This window comes from Sabethes cyaneus, chromosome 3, assembly GCF_943734655.1.
Source record: "Sabethes cyaneus chromosome 3, idSabCyanKW18_F2, whole genome shotgun sequence".
NCBI lineage: Eukaryota > Metazoa > Arthropoda > Insecta > Diptera > Culicidae > Sabethes > Sabethes cyaneus.
In genome coordinates this window covers 87,590,370-87,609,923 of record NC_071355.1, presented here as the reverse complement: position 1 = coordinate 87,609,923, position 19,554 = coordinate 87,590,370, and the positions used below count along the sequence as shown (strand labels likewise).

The 19,554-nt window shown below is 36.2% G+C and overlaps 1 protein-coding gene across 3 annotated transcripts in view; it reads left to right on the top strand.

Annotated features, from left to right (window-relative positions):
- The window catches only part of LOC128739758 (bifunctional 3'-phosphoadenosine 5'-phosphosulfate synthase), a 38,005-nt gene extending 18,473 nt beyond the window's left edge, over positions 1-19,532 (top strand). For all 3 annotated transcript variants that reach the window (XM_053835260.1, XM_053835259.1, XM_053835258.1), the window contains 3 exons: positions 1,530-3,012; positions 18,860-19,011; positions 19,072-19,532. In XM_053835260.1, coding sequence (XP_053691235.1) covers positions 1,530-3,012; positions 18,860-19,011; positions 19,072-19,284 — 1,848 coding nt within the window. In that variant the 3' untranslated portion in view covers positions 19,285-19,532. The remainder of the gene's footprint in view (positions 1-1,529; positions 3,013-18,859; positions 19,012-19,071) is intronic.
- Positions 19,533-19,554: the final 22 nt, after the last annotated feature.

The window sequence follows — 19,554 nt, the reverse complement described above, 5'->3', positions numbered from 1 at the left end:
CAAAATTAAAAGAGAGTATAAGTTGTCACGGCTTTAAATGAGGTGAAATCATATATCTGCAATGAAAATTCTCTTTTGGTAAAACTGAAATTTCCAAAAGCGTTAGTGATCAGAGATGGGGCCGTATGCATAAAAGTGTTTCTTTTACTTCTTCCATAAGCTGCTGCTACTCGCATAACAGTCCCATTTAAATAAGAAACTTCATAGAAAATGGGACTGTTGTGCGAATAGCGGCAGTAAGGTTAACACGGGAAAAGGATAGCAAACTGTTTTATTCGTATTGGCTACTGTGTGATTGTAATTAGCAGTAATATAAATTAATATAATAAAATAGAAAAATAATGTATTCAGAAAAAAAATATACCTAGCAGCATTCTACGTTATCCTTTTCGTACAGTGTAAAATTTTTTATACGAAAATGTCGCTCACGCAAGGATATGCGTTCAAAGAAAATTGAAATTTTTAAAGTATAACGAAAACTGTAAAAGGAGCTTCTAACAAACGGAATCATCATTTGCATTAAACTTTTTAACATATGCACGCTTCTGAGAAAAAGTATGAAGGTTTGTACTTAGGAGCACGAGCGCTAGATTAACGTAGAGCTACGAATGTAGATGATGTAGATATAATTCGATAATGCTGGACATTTTTCAAATGTTCTACAGTTTGTTACCAAAATTTAAAATACTTGTTAGATGAAGTCGAGATTATGCTTTCCAAATACCCGAGCAATGTGTACCATTTTTATTAGTTTCTTAAAATTTATAGTTCCATAAAGATTCAAACCATCAAGTCCTCTGGGGATTGGCGGTGACATCGCATTTTGAAGATTTTGAACTTGTAACACCAGGCAACATTAGATAACTGATTGGAAACTACCCATTAGTTGACAAACGGAACATTTTTGCATCAAATCACATGCTCGCATATTTTGTCTATCATGTTTTCATACAGGACTTCAGTTTTGAATAAATTGTTACAGTATATCTATATAATCGGTTGAAGGTAAAGAATGGTCGCGCTTCTTTCTTTACCGGTTTACTTTCAGGACATCAACTTGCTCTAGGTTTAATCGAATCGAAATAAATAATTCGTAACCTGTTCGGAAGGAAAGATTTTGTTAATTTCTTCCTAGAATCGACATTGTCGTATCAGGCCTGGAAAACAAAAGCGTGCTTACATGTGATTGGTTGATTTATTTATTCTTGACAGTGCCTAATATTTATGATAATTTCAATAGGGATTCGATAAATTTTCATTGTATTCTTTATATCAATCAATGAATCATTGAAAAATTTGATGCAAATATATCTAAAATCCATTAAAAAGGCTGAGTTTATAAGCGTGCAAAACGTAACCACTTTTTGATACCTACTCACTTTTCGTACTTCTAAAGTGCACCCCAATATAGAAAAGAAAACCTAGTTTTACGTTATAAACAATTTTTAAATTTCCTTACTTTACAATAAAAAGTGGTTCAGATTCTATCCTAAAATATTAACTTGCAGTCGTTTCTTTCTCTTCGGCAGTGCCTGCAAGTCGCTACTAATGTTACCGAGCAGAAGCATAACGTTACCCGCGAGGTCCGGGGGCAAAACCTGGGCCTATGCCGAGGATTTCGGGGGTGCACCGTGTGGTTGACCGGGTTGAGCGGTGCCGGAAAAACCTCTATTGCTTTCGAGCTCGAAGCTTACCTCGTGTCGAAAGGAATCCCAGCGTACGGTCTCGATGGAGACAATATACGGACAGGATTGAATAAAAATCTCGGATTTTCGCAAGTTGACCGCGAGGAGAATATTCGACGTGTCGCCGAAGTGGCAAAGCTGTTTGCCGACAGCGGAGTGGTATCGATATGCAGTTTTGTTTCACCGTTCGCTGAAGATCGCGAAATGGCTAGAAAAATCCATAAAGATGCGGATTTGAAATTTTTCGAAATCTATGTAGACACTCCTTTGGAGGTATGTGAGTTGCGTGATGTGAAAGGTTTGTATAAAAAAGCTCGCCAAGGAGCCATTCAGGGATTCACCGGAGTAACGCAGGCCTATGAAGCTCCAGTAAATCCGGATTTGTCAGTTTCTACAGAAGAAGTAACTGTGCGGCAATCGACCTATAAAGTGATAAGGCTTCTTGAAGATGAAAACATTATACCAAAGTTCATTAAGGATGACGAGCCGATTCCAGAGTTGTTTGTGCCGGATGAATTGCTGGCCTCTGTCGAGGAGGAAGCGAAAACACTTCCATCACTCTCGATAACAACGGTTGAGTTGCAATGGTTACAAGTGTTGGCTGAAGGTTGGGCACATCCACTTAAGGGATTCATGCGTGAGAAAGAGTATTTACAGACACTGCATTTCAACTGCATGTTGAACGAGGACGAAACGATGCGAGAAAATCAGTCCATTCCTATAGTATTATCTGTTAGTGAGAGTGATAAAAGCAAACTTGACGGGGTCAGCGCTTTGTCACTATCATACGAGGGACGCTTGGTAGCAGTTCTGAGAAAACCTGAGTTTTACTATCAACGGAAGGAAGAAAGATGTGCGAGGCAGTTTGGCACTTGCCATGAGAACCATCCTTACATTAAAATGATAATGGAATCTGGTCAGTATTTGGTGGGTGGTGAGCTGGAGGTTTTGAAACGCATTTACTGGAATGATGGCTTAGATAGCTATCGTTTGACACCCAATGAATTGCGTAAGAAATTTCAGGAGATCAAGGCCGATGCTATATTCGCTTTTCAACTGCGAAATCCTATTCACAATGGCCATGCCTTGCTGATGAGTGACTGCAGACGACAATTGCTAGAACGCGGTTACAAGAACCCAGTGCTGCTGCTGCATCCGCTCGGTGGCTGGACCAAAGATGATGACGTACCACTGCCTGTGAGGATGGCTCAACATCAAGCCGTTTTAGATTCCGGTGTTTTGAAGCGGGAACACACCGTTTTGGCGATTTTCCCTTCTCCGATGATGTACGCTGGACCCACGGAAGTGCAGTGGCATGCTAAAGCAAGTGAGTATTTTTTTCGTTTAATCATTACGTAATGCTTTTGTATTCCGCTCCTATCGCAATATTTTGAAAAAAAAAAGAAAATGCATTGTCACGATTAAAAACCTTTTCGCAAAGTGCGAAATTCTCAGACGATATTGCAGCGAAATTTTTTGTCGAATCATTATTATTGGGTGCAGATAAGGTATCCCCTAATAAGAGATAACCGCCGGCTATTGTGAATGGGTGATCAAAACAAATGCGCGTGTGGTACCGTTTGGAGGCCAACGGTATCATTATTCATGACGCTTGTTATCGATGATCGATGATTAGCACTCAAGCAGCACATGAAATGGGGTGATTGTTTATGCAATTGTAATTCATATACCGCAAATTATTACATGATGTAATCGAAAATCTATTTTAATCTAAAACTAAATTTAACCTGTTCTGTCTTACACGTGCTCGAGCAAACATAAACATTTAATCATTGCAATATTGTTTCGCTTTCGTTGGGAAACAAAATCAATTCTACTTAGTTTCTTCGAGCAATATTTGCAATAATTTTTGTACTGTAAATCGAGTATTGGACATTGAATAGAGAGAGAGTTAATATTTTTCAGTCGTTTGCCAGGACATGCTCTATGGTCTATGCACTGTTTATGTTCAGTTCCGAGATAATATGCAGTATTTTTTCAAACACAAACTTTTTTGTCGATTGTAAAATTATCAGTAACCATCGGAATCATGCATTGAGTTTCTCGGTGTTAAGTGCTCGACTCATTACGAAGCAGTATAGAGAAGAGGCATAAACATACTGATAGCTATTAACAAACGTCTTACTAAATACATAGCACCTACCAGAGTAGTTTGCTTCGTTTCTGAAGCCGACAAGCAAGTTGCATATGGGGCAAATGAACTGATCTATATAGCCTGATATAATAGCTAGCAGCTAGTAACAGCTGAACAATAAAAATACCTATGCATTATTCATATGGTCCCTGTACTGCACGTGTTCTTTTTAAGTTTTAGAACTTTGCTTCAATGAGTTACTGAATTCAAACAATTTCCTATTGCTAGAAAACAGATTTTAATGCTAAAATATCTTTAGAAACTATTTTTTGCACTAGAGTACGAAATAATTGTAATATGAAAACTAAAACAAAAATAGTTTTGAGTGTACAGAATAATAAGTTAAAAATTATAAGTACCTACATTTTTTAAATTTACAAAAACCAACAAGTCAAAGGTTAAACGTATTGTCAAGTGACAGTGCGTGTAGAAATACAACTTACCTTAGATACGCATTGTTCCCACGATTTTTATCTGAATTTAATACGAAATTTCCACGTCATAAGAATGCAAGTTGCAATTATAATAGACTCTCCGATCGTTGTTGATGTTATCTCAACTCGATATACCTACCTAATGAAAATTTGATGCGTGAAAAAAAATTAAACCTTGTTACTAGGATTATTCCCAAATGAAGCTTGCATACTTTTCCTTTGCATGGAATCTATGAGTTGTCACTGTTCATCCACTATCGAATGTTTTACACATTTGAGTCGTTCCGAATTATAGTGGTCATTCTGTTCCATACCAAAAATTCAACATGAAAAAAGCAGGATGGAAACCTACTTTTTTTGAAATTTTTACTGTCGGCAAAGTATGTACATCTATGCAAAAGGATACGATTTATGTAAAAATCTCGATAATTTCGATAAAAATGATCAATAGACCACCATAGTTTGGAACGACTCATTTACTGCATGGACCACCGTGGCAATAAGCTGCTGTCAACTGCGTAACTATCAATAGGACACCATATGAACCGTTGCTTTTCAAGAGATGGCGCTTTTCTAGTGGTAGTAAAATTCAAATTTCTCACTTATCTATGTTTGCCTAGGTACCTGAAAAACAATCACTAATCACATTTTACTTGTAGTACAGTTACTCTGTTTTTCTTAATTTTCATGACTTTAGCACAATATGTAATGTGTATGAAATATATTTAATAAATTTGAAGTGACAGCCCCGTGAGTTAAAGTAAATTTACTGTTACGAATAGTGTTCAACATCGGAATGAAAATTGAAGTCCGGGTTTCCGGTCCGTTTAAAAATCGGTACGAACTTTTTTATTCTGACTCTATTCTGGTCCGATTTGGCTCTGTTCTGGTTCCGGAACAGAAACAGAGGCAAATCGGACCGGAATAAAGTCGGAGTAAGAAAGTTTGTTCCGATTTTTAAACGGACCGGAAACCCGGATTTCAATTTTCATTCCGATGTCGAACACTAGTTAGGCTTATACAAATTTGAAAAACTACAAGGTATTCAACCCTAAGAGTTGTACGAATGGGTGACGTAGGACTATATCAGATCATTAGATCAAAGACTAATGAAAATTGCATTTCTGGCATATGTATATTTATAAGAATCTGTGAGTGCCATTGTTTAAGTAAATGTTTAAAAGAGAGCGAAATATTCAGATTCAATTCTTCATTGAGTGCAATAGTGGCTTCGAAAATACATGGACGTGGGTTCATAAGTACAACGTCTGCACCCAAGTAACAATTCCAAGTTTTATTACGTTCGTATAGCGGTTTTCATGACCAATTTCATAAAACCGCTAATAAAACTATGAGCTCCACCAGAACTTTCTGATGACCGCTATAAAACTGCTTTCTGACCAAGTGGCCCACGCCTCAGAATGTTTTCATAACCGCTATAAGAATCAGGCCATAAACTCAAGTAGTCATATCACGCTCTGCTAAAAGCAGCAATAAAACCGATTAAGCTTTCGCTACTTGACAGCCATCGCCATAATTAAAAAAAGCTTTTCGCTTTTTGCTTTTCGCTTTACTAGCAAACGCCAGATAAGTTCGGTAGCTTTGTCAACTTGAAAATATATCCGTGAGCAGAAAAGTTTTAGTTTTACTGACAGATCATTCTGAACGATTTGGTTTATAGCGACCAGAATAAAATATCCCATAGAATATTTATTAATTTTAAGCAATTTCGTTGGTTTGCACTATGTGCGCATTTAATTTCATCGTGCATTTTGATATGATAGGTCGATAAAATCTGCGCGCCACTGAAATTTTGCAATTTTCGAAAACTGGTTGTTTTAACAAATTGAAAATATTCAGTTCTAAATCTCAATTTCTAGCAAAATCATTTTATTTGCTTCCTCTGACAGGAAAACCGATTGATAATGACCTTCTTTCTGCAAAATACTTTGCTTTGATGACTTGTTGTTTGCGAGCTAAAACAAAATACTAGAATATGGCAATATGGCTTCGCATAAAAAAAATGATTTTGGTGTTGAACTTTGGTATTCTTCATAATAGCAGCAAAAAACTGTTTGGTTAGCGTGTTACCATTTTAATAGCTCTATAAAACTAACAGATTTATTGCGGTTTGACAAGTAACCGTGATAAGATCAATTTTGATTGGTGCGCCATTTTGTGTTGCTACGCCACACTTATGGTAAGTTTATAGGAGACGTGGTGCAGCTAACAAGTTTTAACGTGGTAATATAAGCAACCACAATAAATTTGCTTTATTAACAGTTTTATTACGGTTTTCTAGCTAGCTATAAGTGTGTTTGGACTCGTATCCTCTTGGTATTGCGAAATACCACCATAAATCCAGTGGTAATGATTCATACCGCAATAAAACCTTTATAAAATTCAAGTAAAACCAAGTGGCTTTGAATTGTTACTTGGGCAACCATTGAGACATAGAAGAACTCTTTTAACAATCACTTCTGTGCATCATAAAGGTTGAAATAGTAATGAATGATCAGCCTCCAGATTTTTGTATTAAATATGATTATGCGTAGCTTGACATGTTTCAATAATCTTACTTTTACTTGCTTGTTTACCGTTAAAAGGGCCATTGATTACAAATAACATTAAAGCCAAAGCACGTTCATCGCAAATATGACGTACCATTCGAATGTTCTTCTCTTTTGACATGAATGGCAACAGGCACGAAAGTTAATGGCGTCGATTCACTGTTTTTTGCTCCGAGAAGGTTTTACTAGTTTACTTTCACAGTTTACCGCTTGTTACACAGCAAAAAATATGGCACATATGCAAAATTTCTTTTTTATTTGTATGATATTCCTTATCCTCCTACCACAGGGGTGAGGGGTCTCAAACCATCATAAAATAAATTCATGCCTCCATAAACCCCATAAACATGCCAAATTTGGATTCATTTGCTTGATTAGTTCTCGAGTTATGAGGAAATTTGTATGTCATTTGTATGGGATCCTCCCTTCTTAAAGAAGGCAAAGGTCCTAATTCACCATAGAGAAACTTCCTGCCTCCAAAAACCCCCACATGCCACATTGTGTTTCATTTGTATAGAACCCGCCCCCCCCCCCCTCTTAGAAGGGGAACAGGTCTCAGTATACCATAGAAAAAACTCTTTCCTCCAAAAACGAATTTGGTTCCTTTTGATTGATTAGTTCTCGAGTTATGAGGAAATTTGTATATTATTTGTACGGGAGCCCCCCCTTTTAGAAGGGGGATAGGTCTCAGTACACCATCGAGAAAAATTTTATTTTCTAAAACCCCCACATGCCAAATTTGGTTCCATTTGCTTGATTAGTTTTCGAGTTTTGAGGAAATTTGTGTTCCATTTGTATAGGAGCCCCCCCCCCCTCTTACGCCGCCCGTAAAATTGCTCTTTCGTTCCTCCATAAAATTGCTGATCATTTTATCTTTCCAACGACACATAAATTGTTCAGTTTCGTTCAGTAGTTTAGTAGTTATTAACATTTGAAATCTTTCATTCCAACGTTACACTTCTATTTTCGTTTTCACAAAGTGCTACCCAGTCCCAGATAGTAAACAAAGACGTAGTCCTACGTCAAAAAAGTTTATGTCACCCCCCCCCTTCAAAAATTTTCGAAATGTGAAGGGGCAAAAATATAAAGTGGAATAATGTTGCATTTTTAATGGTAGGCAGATTTTTACAATTCAACGAAATTACATCTCTAAATTACCCAATCCATGCAAAGTAGAAGTAATTATCCCGTTAGTCTCGATCAACTATCCTACACCACCTAAGCTTTCTGATTCCTGCTACAGGCCACAGGCGACTATTGTGCTTAACCTTTAAGTTCCGACGCCGAAATCTGGGGGCTTGGAATAAGACTTTTGGCTCTATTCCCTTTAAATTTTGTTCCATTTTAATTCAACTTGCTTCAAAAGAACCGAATTAGATTGAGGTATCAATCAACTAAACATTGTATTAGTAAAATTTGCTACCACTTTTGACGGAGATATTCCGAATTGCTGTGGGATTATATTTTGCTGTCATAGGTAGTAGATAAGAATGAAAAAGAAATACAACAAATTACACACTCCGGAACATCACCTTTCGGTGCTTTCGGGGCTCCAAATTGATCGTTTTATTCCATAGTGTCCACGTACCTACCGTAATTTTGGATGTAAGGGACGAAAAACTTCAAGATGCAATTTTTTACCATGCATTGGACGCATGCAGAAAGGATGTCACTGAACTGTTCGAAACTTTTCTGACTATTGTCATGTTGTGATTACCATTGGGATTAACGGTGGCCCCGACCATTACATCAAATCAAGTCATGTTAAGTTATATGGCTTTTATACTGAGTTTTATCTGCTTCTGCTTTAAAAATGGAGTTTTAGTATGGAAATGTGCGAAAGTGGAATTAAATTGGAATAACACTTTCATTGCTAGGCAGTCGAAACAGTTTATCTCTCCAAACATTTCAATGATTCGTAAAATCCTAGAGCTTTCGAAGAAAGCTCCCAGCGCAGTACTGCACTTCATCCGAAGTGCAGCACCAGACTGGACTAATGCTATTAGTCAAACAATGACAATCGCTTCTGATAGTGGTGCGTTTGCATCCTTAATATATCAAAGATAAACACGTTATTGTTGAGAATCAGCATCAGCTGAGGAATGGACTGATATTCATATGACTAAAAGGTTGACCAAGAAACAAGCGGTTTCAAACGTGAATGATGTGAGTGATTGTTTTTCTTAAAAAATGTTGGTAGCATTGCACAAGCGTTCCAAGTAAAAAAGTTGTAGGGACCTAAATTGCCATTTTTACGAGATTAGATTCCGATACTATTTCGTGGTTACCGAGTTCTGAACTAGTAAGTGACACAGATTTGGATTATTCTAAAATACAAGGTAACTATCCGAGTGATATGCAAGTAAAAAGCAAAATTCAAATGAAGGTCAAGTTACACGTTTATGGCTCGCTAAGGTGATCCTTTAGCACTTCACTATTTACAAGTTGATTCATCTCTAGCAGAATACATTATGTGCTTGGATCAAAAAAATTTGAAAGTTGTTTTGGTTTGAACTAAAATTTAAGTACTGTCAATATTTTTTTGTATTAAACTTTTATTAATCTGGAAAAATAAACACTGGTTTCTTTCTCCTTTGTTTAGTTATTGAACGTTTGAGTTAATTATTTTTTTCTTGCCCCCCTTGAACAATATTTCGAGACCAGGACATAAACTTTTTTCCAAATTTGTATAAGCCTTACGAATGAGGATAATTAATTGATGTGATCGATGGTTTTAGATAACAGGCATAAAAAATAAAAGTAAAAATAGACATTAGGTAGACATCTAGGGTATTGTCGTTATCGTCGGGCCACTGTTATGGTTGGGCCATCACGATTTTACAGTTTTAGTAACTCATGATATCTATGCTACAACCATTGTAAAATTTCTTACTGTGATAGCTAACTTTTCACAATACAGGGATACCTCGATATAAGACAATTTATAATTTCTAAAAGTTGTCTTATATCGAAATTGTCTTATATCGAAACATGGTTTTTTCAATAAAAAAAATTGCATTAGCGGTCGCCAGTTTTGCTCTGTGTTATGTGTTTACGGTTTTTGAACTATTTATTATTGTTTGAACTATTAATTTTTACTACTTTTGGGGTTATTTTGAAATAATGAACATCTTCATGGCGCCGATTTCAGAATGGAAAATCAGCTCTGGTATCGTTACCAGCTATGTTAAAGGGATTGGTTTCGATATAAGACAAAAATTGTCTTATATCGAATTGTCTTATATCGAGGTTGTTTTATAACGAGGCTGTCTTATATCGAGGTATCCCTGTATTGTGAGTTTCAATCGTGTATTCAAAACTCCTGTACTGAATTCAGTGACTAAATCTTACAAAAAAAGTTTTCCAGGCGCAATGAACTTTTCTCCAACAAATGATCCATGAAATGCAATTATCGAGATAAATTTGGAAAATGCATGAAGTGTGTTATGCCGCACACGAAGACTATAGAAAAAGCCCCTCCAGTAAGGAGTTTGGCAAGGCTAAGGTTAAATACTAGAAAAGCGCTATTTGTAAAGGTCGGGCCATTTGAGTAGTCATAGTTGGGCCACCATAATTTTAAGCGCAGAAGCGCAATAATCGCTAGAGAATGTCTATCACGTAAAATGTGATGAAATAAAGCAAAATTAATACGATAAAAACCTAGATTTTTGTTGTTTTTTCGTTGTAGTTGTACACTACGGAAAAGGCGATTGGAGCAATATTGATTTTGGATCGCCAAAATTTCGCAAAAATGCAATTAAAAATAGCGTATTTGTACCTATATGAACCGTTCTTCACGGAATTCATTCTTTTAATGTCTCTATATAGAATTTCAATTCGTATGTCTTAGATTTTCTGCGGTGGCCCAACCTGTACAACAGGGCCCGACTATGACAACATTTTTTGTCTTCACGTAAATGACTATAACTTTTTTTATTTTTCAAGCAATCATCTCAAAACTTTCCGGAAATATACCTTATTCTTAGACCTATGCAACGATGTATTTAGATTTCCAAAATTCCTTTTGAAACGTAACTTATGGGCGAATTCCAAAACGTGGCCCAACCACGACGACATTCCCCTATTGTAATCGGAGAATTAAAAAATGTTCTTTCTAAACACACTTTAATCTTGTTAAAATCCAGTATTGGGGAGACGTAAAAAAATCGGTCGTAAAAAAAGAGGACGGTAATTCAAATTTCGGACGTAAAATGAGAGGACGTTAATTCAAATTTGCACGTAAAAAAGGGGACGTCAATTCAAATTTTGCACGTGAAACGAGTGGACGTTAATTCAAATTTTGGACGTAAAAAGATGACGTAAAACGAAATCACGTAAAATGAATGGACGTATAAAGAGATTCTAGTGATACCATTATCTGCAAAAATTTAAAATTTGCGATGAAGACAAATTGCGAATTCGGAACAATCTTCTTCTTTTACCACAAAAGCAGTCTAGTACACCCATGAGCCAAATTATTTTTGATTTGTGATTATTTGTGATTAATTATCATCATGCTAATTGGAGAAAACACACATCACATATCGAAAATAGTTCGGTTTACCTAGTAAGTCTTAAAGGTTTAAAAACAGAAGAGTTGAATGATAGGTGCGATCAGAGCAAATACACTTCCCACAATAATTTATTTATTTATTTGAATGCAACCAAAAAAGTGTTCGGACTATTAGTTGAAATAAATGTTCTTTCTCGTTCAACAACTACCCATTGACCATTGACATTCTTGATTACCTGTTTCAATCTGTTTGGGATAAAATAAACAATTTTTCAAATATCCTTCTATGAATTTGTGGCTATTGTTTCAGAAGAGCTAGTTTGAAGTCATTTTGATAACAAATCGAGTGATTTTTCATTATAGAAATGAATTTATTTCAAAAGATGTTCAAAAGGGTTCAAATCTGGACTGGATACTAATGTTTCGATAACGCTAGGACAATAGAATGGTGCCCTCCGCTTACAATTATCGACAGAATGCTTAGATTCATCTTTCCGGTACAATATGTATGTACCACACAATTACAAGTTTGCTTTAATTTTACCTGTGATTGTTCAGACACTCGAGTTTACACTTTAACGTCGTATGTTCGAATCTCGGCTAGGCGGTGCTTGCTAGATAGAGTCAGTAGGATCGTTACCCTGGCCCCGTAATTTTCCTGTACTCTAAACAGCCGGCTGCGAAGTCTGTCGATAAAGAAGGGTAATGTCTAATGACGGTTTAAGCCCACGGCTTTGCTTTGCTTCAATTATGGGCAGGATACATGTTCTTGTTATCTGGAGCATATTTTTCACTGGTTTAAGTGATTAATGCATGAAAAAATTATAATTTTAAACTTGAATTATGCACCTTTGTTTTTGTCGGTTCCTAATAGGTAAAAATCAGAGAGGTTGTGTACAAGACACGACCGCATATAGGTGACGCAGGACTACTTAAGCCTCTTTATGGCGATCACAGCATATATTCATGCATGTAATAATACGATTCTTCATGTATACATGTTACATGCAGCATATATAGGGTTTGTTGAGACTGGGGTGAGAATATTCAATTATTTTCGAACGAATGTTAATAGTGCCTCAAATCTAACTTCAACAGCAAACACGATTTAGTTAGATATATATGTTTTTATGTATTTGATTTGATGATATCAAAAAATTGTTATGTTAAAATGGTTTGGTTGAGCTGCAGGTTGAAAAATCCAAATTTTTGCAAGTTGATAATTTTTTACAGCGTTTTATTCATTCTCATGAAAGAAAGCTACTAAATAAGTTAAAGTGGTTTGCAAAATGTGTTGTACCTTACTGCCTTATACTGAGTTGACCGTCAAATAAACATTAGCCTCACTACGGGTCCCTCTTGCCTTGTCTCGTCCATCATTTTCAAAAGAAATTAATCTAAATGTAATGCTTGACTATGGAAACTATGTAAGGAATTGCCAGTAACTAACTGATGCAAAGCAGCAAATGAAACGTTCAAAACTATTCTCGGATAAGAGTCGCTTATTTTCCTCGCTTTAAGAATTCTGCGTCACATCACATGCACAAATGCAAGACAACCGTTTCGAATAAATTCTTGCAGTACCTATATGGATACAATTTGGCAAAAGGAAAGGATGACTGCTCACTTTTTGATGACGTTTCACCTTCAAGAGGACATCAATTTGAACTAATTTCAATCTTAAATGTTAAAGGCGGTTGAAGAAAAGGGGTGGTTTTATACTTTAAGAAAATTGTTTACCTTCTGGACTCACATTGGACTAGGTTTAATGCTAAAATGAAAACATCGGTTGAAGAATAGGGTTGGTTTTGCACTCTGAGGTACTTCCAAAGCACAGATATTAAATTGTTATAGGTTTAAGCGCCGTAAAGAATCCTCGACCTATTGGGACGAGGAGTTTCTGCCACTTTTTTGCAAAAGCACGTGCAAACCATGATGACGTTTTTTCTTCGGCCAATAAGGATGCGAAGATTTCTAGTCTAGATTTCTAGACAATCACTATATTCAGTGGTGCATTGGTGGATTGGTGCAGAAATATTGAAAATCGATCGGGAAACCGCTAAGCTATTAGCGTTCAAAACCTGACCACTTTTTCGAGAAAGATTTTTTGGAATGACACCCTGCCCAGCAGGGTCGCAAAAGAAATTGAACCTATGCTTCATGGCAGCTGGAAAAGGCGGTGGCGATGAAAAATGAAAGCTTTTCTTTACGATAATCAGCTACGATACATGGAATTCAAGTGAATACAGCACGCCAGGGGCAAAAGTTTGGCGGCTTCCAAAAACCTAGAAAACCAGCAGTTCTCACATCGCTTAAGGGGGCATAGTACTTTTTACACCATATTTTTTGCCTTATTTTAAATATTTTTTTCTCGATAACGCGAAAAGCGAATCGATTCGGGGTTTTTGCGTTCAAAACATTGCACTTTATACTAATATTTACAATTTTGTTTGCATATGTGAACCTCTTCCCCTCTCCCCTACGGCTCCTTGAACATGATCATTCGAAAAAAACATGATTTACGGTACCATGGATTGGCGCTGGGGGGCTTATCCGAATTGAAAAATTCCAAAACGACATGAAAGTATATTAAATTATCTGGTGTTTGACCCATCCTTTTTTTAAAATTCGAACGCATAACAAAATGGCGAACATTCAAACATAAAAGTAACGTTTTTAGTCGAAAAAATTGACTTTAAACATTTCTAAAAAATACAAAAATTGTAATATCAAAAAAAAGGATGGGCAAAACACTAGATAATTTTGTTGGCTTTAAAACAAAAAAAGAATCATGAGAATTGCTTTAGCCGTTCTTGAGATATTTATGGTACCGACTTTCAAAACCTGGTTTCGAGAAAAACGACGTTGAAGTTTTTATTCGCTGTGTAATCGCTCCAGACATGCGCGGTACAAATAGCTGTAACTTTGTCAATTTTTGGAATTCATCGAAATGACTTGAAACACGTATAGTCAAAATGTTAATCTTTCAAAATAATCAATAAAAAAAATGTCGATTTTTTTAAATTGAAAAAGTACTATGCCCCCTTAAGGAAGCGTGCATTGCAGACTAGATCATACAGACAGCCGGACCATATTTTTTGCCTTATTTTAAATATTTTTTTCTCGATAACGCGAAAAGCGAATCGATTCGGGGTTTTTGCGTTCAAAACATTGCACTTTATACTAATATTTACAATTTTGTTTGCATATGTGAACCTCTTCCCCTCTCCCCTACGGCTCCTTGAACATGATCATTCGAAAAAAACATGATTTACGGTACCATGGATTGGCGCTGGGGGGCTTATCCGAATTGAAAAATTCCAAAACGACATGAAAGTATATTAAATTATCTGGTGTTTGACCCATCCTTTTTTTAAAATTCGAACGCATAACAAAATGGCGAACATTCAAACATAAAAGTAACGTTTTTAGTCGAAAAAATTGACTTTAAACATTTCTAAAAAATACAAAAATTGTAATATCAAAAAAAAGGATGGGCAAAACACTAGATAATTTTGTTGGCTTTAAAACAAAAAAAGAATCATGAGAATTGCTTTAGCCGTTCTTGAGATATTTATGGTACCGACTTTCAAAACCTGGTTTCGAGAAAAACGACGTTGAAGTTTTTATTCGCTGTGTAATCGCTCCAGACATGCGCGGTACAAATAGCTGTAACTTTGTCAATTTTTGGAATTCATCGAAATGACTTGAAACACGTATAGTCAAAATGTTAATCTTTCAAAATAATCAATAAAAAAAATGTCGATTTTTTTAAATTGAAAAAGTACTATGCCCCCTTAAGGAAGCGTGCATTGCAGACTAGATCATACAGACAGCCGGACCATATTTTTTGCCTTATTTTAAATATTTTTTTCTCGATAACGCGAAAAGCGAATCGATTCGGGGTTTTTGCGTTCAAAACATTGCACTTTATACTAATATTTACAATTTTGTTTGCATATGTGAACCTCTTCCCCTCTCCCCTACGGCTCCTTGAACATGATCATTCGAAAAAAACATGATTTACGGTACCATGGATTGGCGCTGGGGGGCTTATCCGAATTGAAAAATTCCAAAACGACATGAAAGTATATTAAATTATCTGGTGTTTGACCCATCCTTTTTTTAAAATTCGAACGCATAACAAAATGGCGAACATTCAAACATAAAAGTAACGTTTTTAGTCGAAAAAATTGACTTTAAACATTTCTAAAAAATACAAAAATTGTAATATCAAAAAAAAGGATGGGCAAAACACTAGATAATTTTGTTGGCTTTAAAACAAAAAAAGAATCATGAGAATTGCTTTAGCCGTTCTTGAGATATTTATGGTACCGACTTTCAAAACCTGGTTTCGAGAAAAACGACGTTGAAGTTTTTATTCGCTGTGTAATCGCTCCAGACATGCGCGGTACAAATAGCTGTAACTTTGTCAATTTTTGGAATTCATCGAAATGACTTGAAACACGTATAGTCAAAATGTTAATCTTTCAAAATAATCAATAAAAAAAATGTCGATTTTTTTAAATTGAAAAAGTACTATGCCCCCTTAAGGAAGCGTGCATTGCAGACTAGATCATACAGACAGCCGGAGCTGGTATTCCTATTGATGTGGAACGTTTGAGGTAAAATCCATTTATAAACAGGATTGGGCGAATTTGTTTTGGAACCAGATCAATGAAATTTCTTCTCAGTCTTCCCATGCAACGTACTCGAGTTACAGTAAATTCAGATTTACAGGTGGTTCCAAAGTTGAGACCTAGCCACATAGCGAAAAATATGTAAGACCTACCCACATAGCGAAAAATATGTAAGACCTATCCAAAAATCATACGGCTGTTTTTAACATGGATGGATATCTGTCCTACAGAGATGATAAGTTACAGAGGCGACGAGGCACTTAAAACCGCTAAATTTTGAATCAAGACGGAGAGTACCTTCACAAATAAAGGTAACTCTCCGTTTTGATTCAAAATTTAGCGCCAAGCCAAGAATAACGGGTCTCTGTTTAGTAAAGTGGAGAAGCACCTCTTGTAAATGTCTAAACTCTCCGTTATATCCATCTTCCACGCAGAGCAGTTGTTAATTACTTTTGCGTTGTCAATGGTGAGTGGATGGTTGTCGTTGAAGATATGTTCGGCCACTTTTGATCTAAAATGATGTGTCAGATTTTTCTCGGCATCTCTTGTTGCTTTTGTTACCTCTGCCAAGTGTTCTTTAGTACGTGTTTCCAGATTCCTTCTAGTCTGGCCGATGTAAACCTTCTCGCAATGTGGGCACTTGATTTCATAAATCCCGGATTTCCTGTGTTCTTCAATCGGGTCTTTAGTTGGTCCCAACTTATTTTTGAGCTGGTTGTTTCGGCTCGTGTCGACTAGGTCAATTCCAAATTACCTCATTTTTCGACGGAGAGGGCGTGTAATGTTTCCGTCGTATTCTACTGCCATTCTCTTAAGTTCTGGTGTTATTGGTGGAAGTGATTTTTTGTCTGCGTCTCTTCTTTTCTTGGTAATAATGTTCTGGATTGTCGTTTCTTTATATCCGTTCAGTTTTGCAATTTCAAGAATGTGTGTTAATTCTTTTCGTTTCCCTAGCTCACTTAACGGTAATGTTTCCATCTCATGTATCATGTGATGGAAAGCTGCCATTTTGTGTTGGTGGGAGTGGTTAGATGAGCTAGGTATAGCTCGTTTGGTGTTCGTTGGCTTCCTGAAAATTTCAATTTCTGTGCTTTCGATTTGTCTGGTTACTACGATATCCAAAAAAGGAAGTTTTCCATCTTTCGTGTGTGAAGTGTATGTTCCTGTGTGTGTCATTGATCGCTGCAGTTCTCCCTTATATCGCCACCATCTTTTTAGGAGCACCTTTGTTTTGTTCCAGCTTACTTTCAATGTTAGCCCTGAACAGCTCACACAGGAATGGTGATAATGGATTGCCCATCGGTGCACCTTTCAGTTGTTTGTAATAATTGTCTCTGAATGAAAAGTAGTTCTCCTCCATACACAAACGTGTCAGCTTCAAGTATCCTCCCACCTTTTTTCTCCATGCGTTGTCCTCGTAGCCAGTCTTCCAAGAGGCTTATCGATTCTTTCACCGAGACGCTTGAGAATAAGGCCGTAACTATAATCCTATCCTATAAATCCTTTAAAAAATCCTATCCTTTAAACACTGTAAAATTGCTTTGGTAAATTTAGTTCGAAAACAGACACTGAGGAAGCCTGCATTTCATAGGCGAAATACGTATCTGTCGTGAATAAAATATACATAGTAGAATTAAATTTAATAAGTTTTCTTCTTTTTAGTTAATTTTAGGTTTCGTATTCTACTAAGACGCTCCAAAAACTTCCGTTGAAATAATAAAAAATCAATGTTAATGGTTCAATGTGATATTGATAAATGTGATTATAACTTGCATACTAGCAGAAGCTACTGTATGTAAAAAAGTACTGAAATTAAAAATGTTGGTGGAAAAATCGGTTATTGTTGTCGAATTTTACTTGAAATTGTTTGCCACTCGTTCTAGTTATAAGGTAAAATAATAGTTTTAACTTTTTCAAGGCTGATTTTAATCGATCGGCAGAAAAAAATGCCTTGCGATTCAAATTTGAAATACCGTGAGGTGCCCTAATTCCGTGCGGCACCTAATTGTGTGCACTTGGTCAAAATGTGCGGCTTCCTAGCGGCACTTGCAGAATATTTTCAAAAAAAAAAAAAAAAAAAAAAAAAAAAAAAAAAAATGTTTGAACGTATACTCTTCTAAGCATTCAAATCATGTTGAAAGAAATGTGCATTTTTGTTGAGAGATTTTTGACTTTAAAACCAGGTGCCCGAAATTAGCAGCCAAAATTAGCTCCAGTATGAATGAAATTGTATGAGGCTAGCGTATCAGTAACTGTTATCTTCGGGAGTCAATCCCACTTTAGTGGTTAGCATTCACGCCTCTCATTCATATCAGAGAAGGATCGAGGCCAAAAAGTGATCTTCAATTTTTGTTTGACCTCATCGAAAAAAAAACCTGGTCGCTCGCAGGTTCATGCAGTCCTGAAACAAACCTACTCAAAGGATTTTTTTAAAAATTAAACACGCACCGCTTCACTTTACTGGCTGCAAACAATATTCAAAAATTAAAACATAAATTTTTGCTGTTTTGAATTTGGTCCATAGGGAAAAACTGATATTTATTTACATTTGAACGTACATAATACACGCATAAAACTATGTTTGCCAGATAGGCATAGGCATATTTGAAATTATATTTTTGTAGCGAAACGGTATCAATTTTGGATTATTATTGGTAACGAATTATTTACTGGAGAAGTGCTACATTTCAGGAGTAATCTGTATTATTAAACAATACATTAAAAGAAAGCGACTTCCACAAAAATGGTTTGTTGAAGTTAGAGAATAATATTCGAAATATTTGGATCATTAAGATGTTTATGCACGAACTAAAGAGTGAAAAGAACAACTAATAATGCAATGTTTAAACTCACTTCTTACAGGGATGAATGCTGGCGCTAACTTCTACATCGTGGGTCGTGATCCAGCCGGTATGCCACATCCCAACAAGCAAATGTATTCGGATGGAAATCTGTATGACGGAACGCATGGCGCCCGCGTGCTTAAAATGGCTCCTGGATTGGACAATATCGAAGTAAGATCGCTAGTCCATTATTTGCTAACCCACGACGGCTGACCTTGTTTTTTCCTGCAGATTTTGCCTTTCCGTGTTGCTGCGTACGACAAGTCTACATCGAAAATGGCATTTTTCGATCCAAGCAGGAAAGACGACTTCGACTTCATTTCGGGAACTCGAATGAGAGGGCTTGCACGATCTGGTCAGGATCCTCCGAATGGATTTATGGAACCAAAGGCATGGAAAATTCTTTCCGAGTACTATCAGTCACTGAAGGGAGGCGAGAATTGATGTTCATCTGCGGTTATGTTTTGTTTTTGCATAGAGAGCTGTTTATGCAATGTGCGAACCAAATTGCACAGCCTGCAGAGAATTGACTCGAAATCATCAGCTTTGTTTTTAAATTTTACACGCCATGTTTCATTTACTACATAAAAACCTAGTTTTTCAGATTTGTTGAAAGTGTATCAATTTTATATTGTTATGTTATTTTATCACGGCATTACAACATTATTTTATTCGGATGAATAAACAATAACTACTGGAAATAGTTTTAATAAA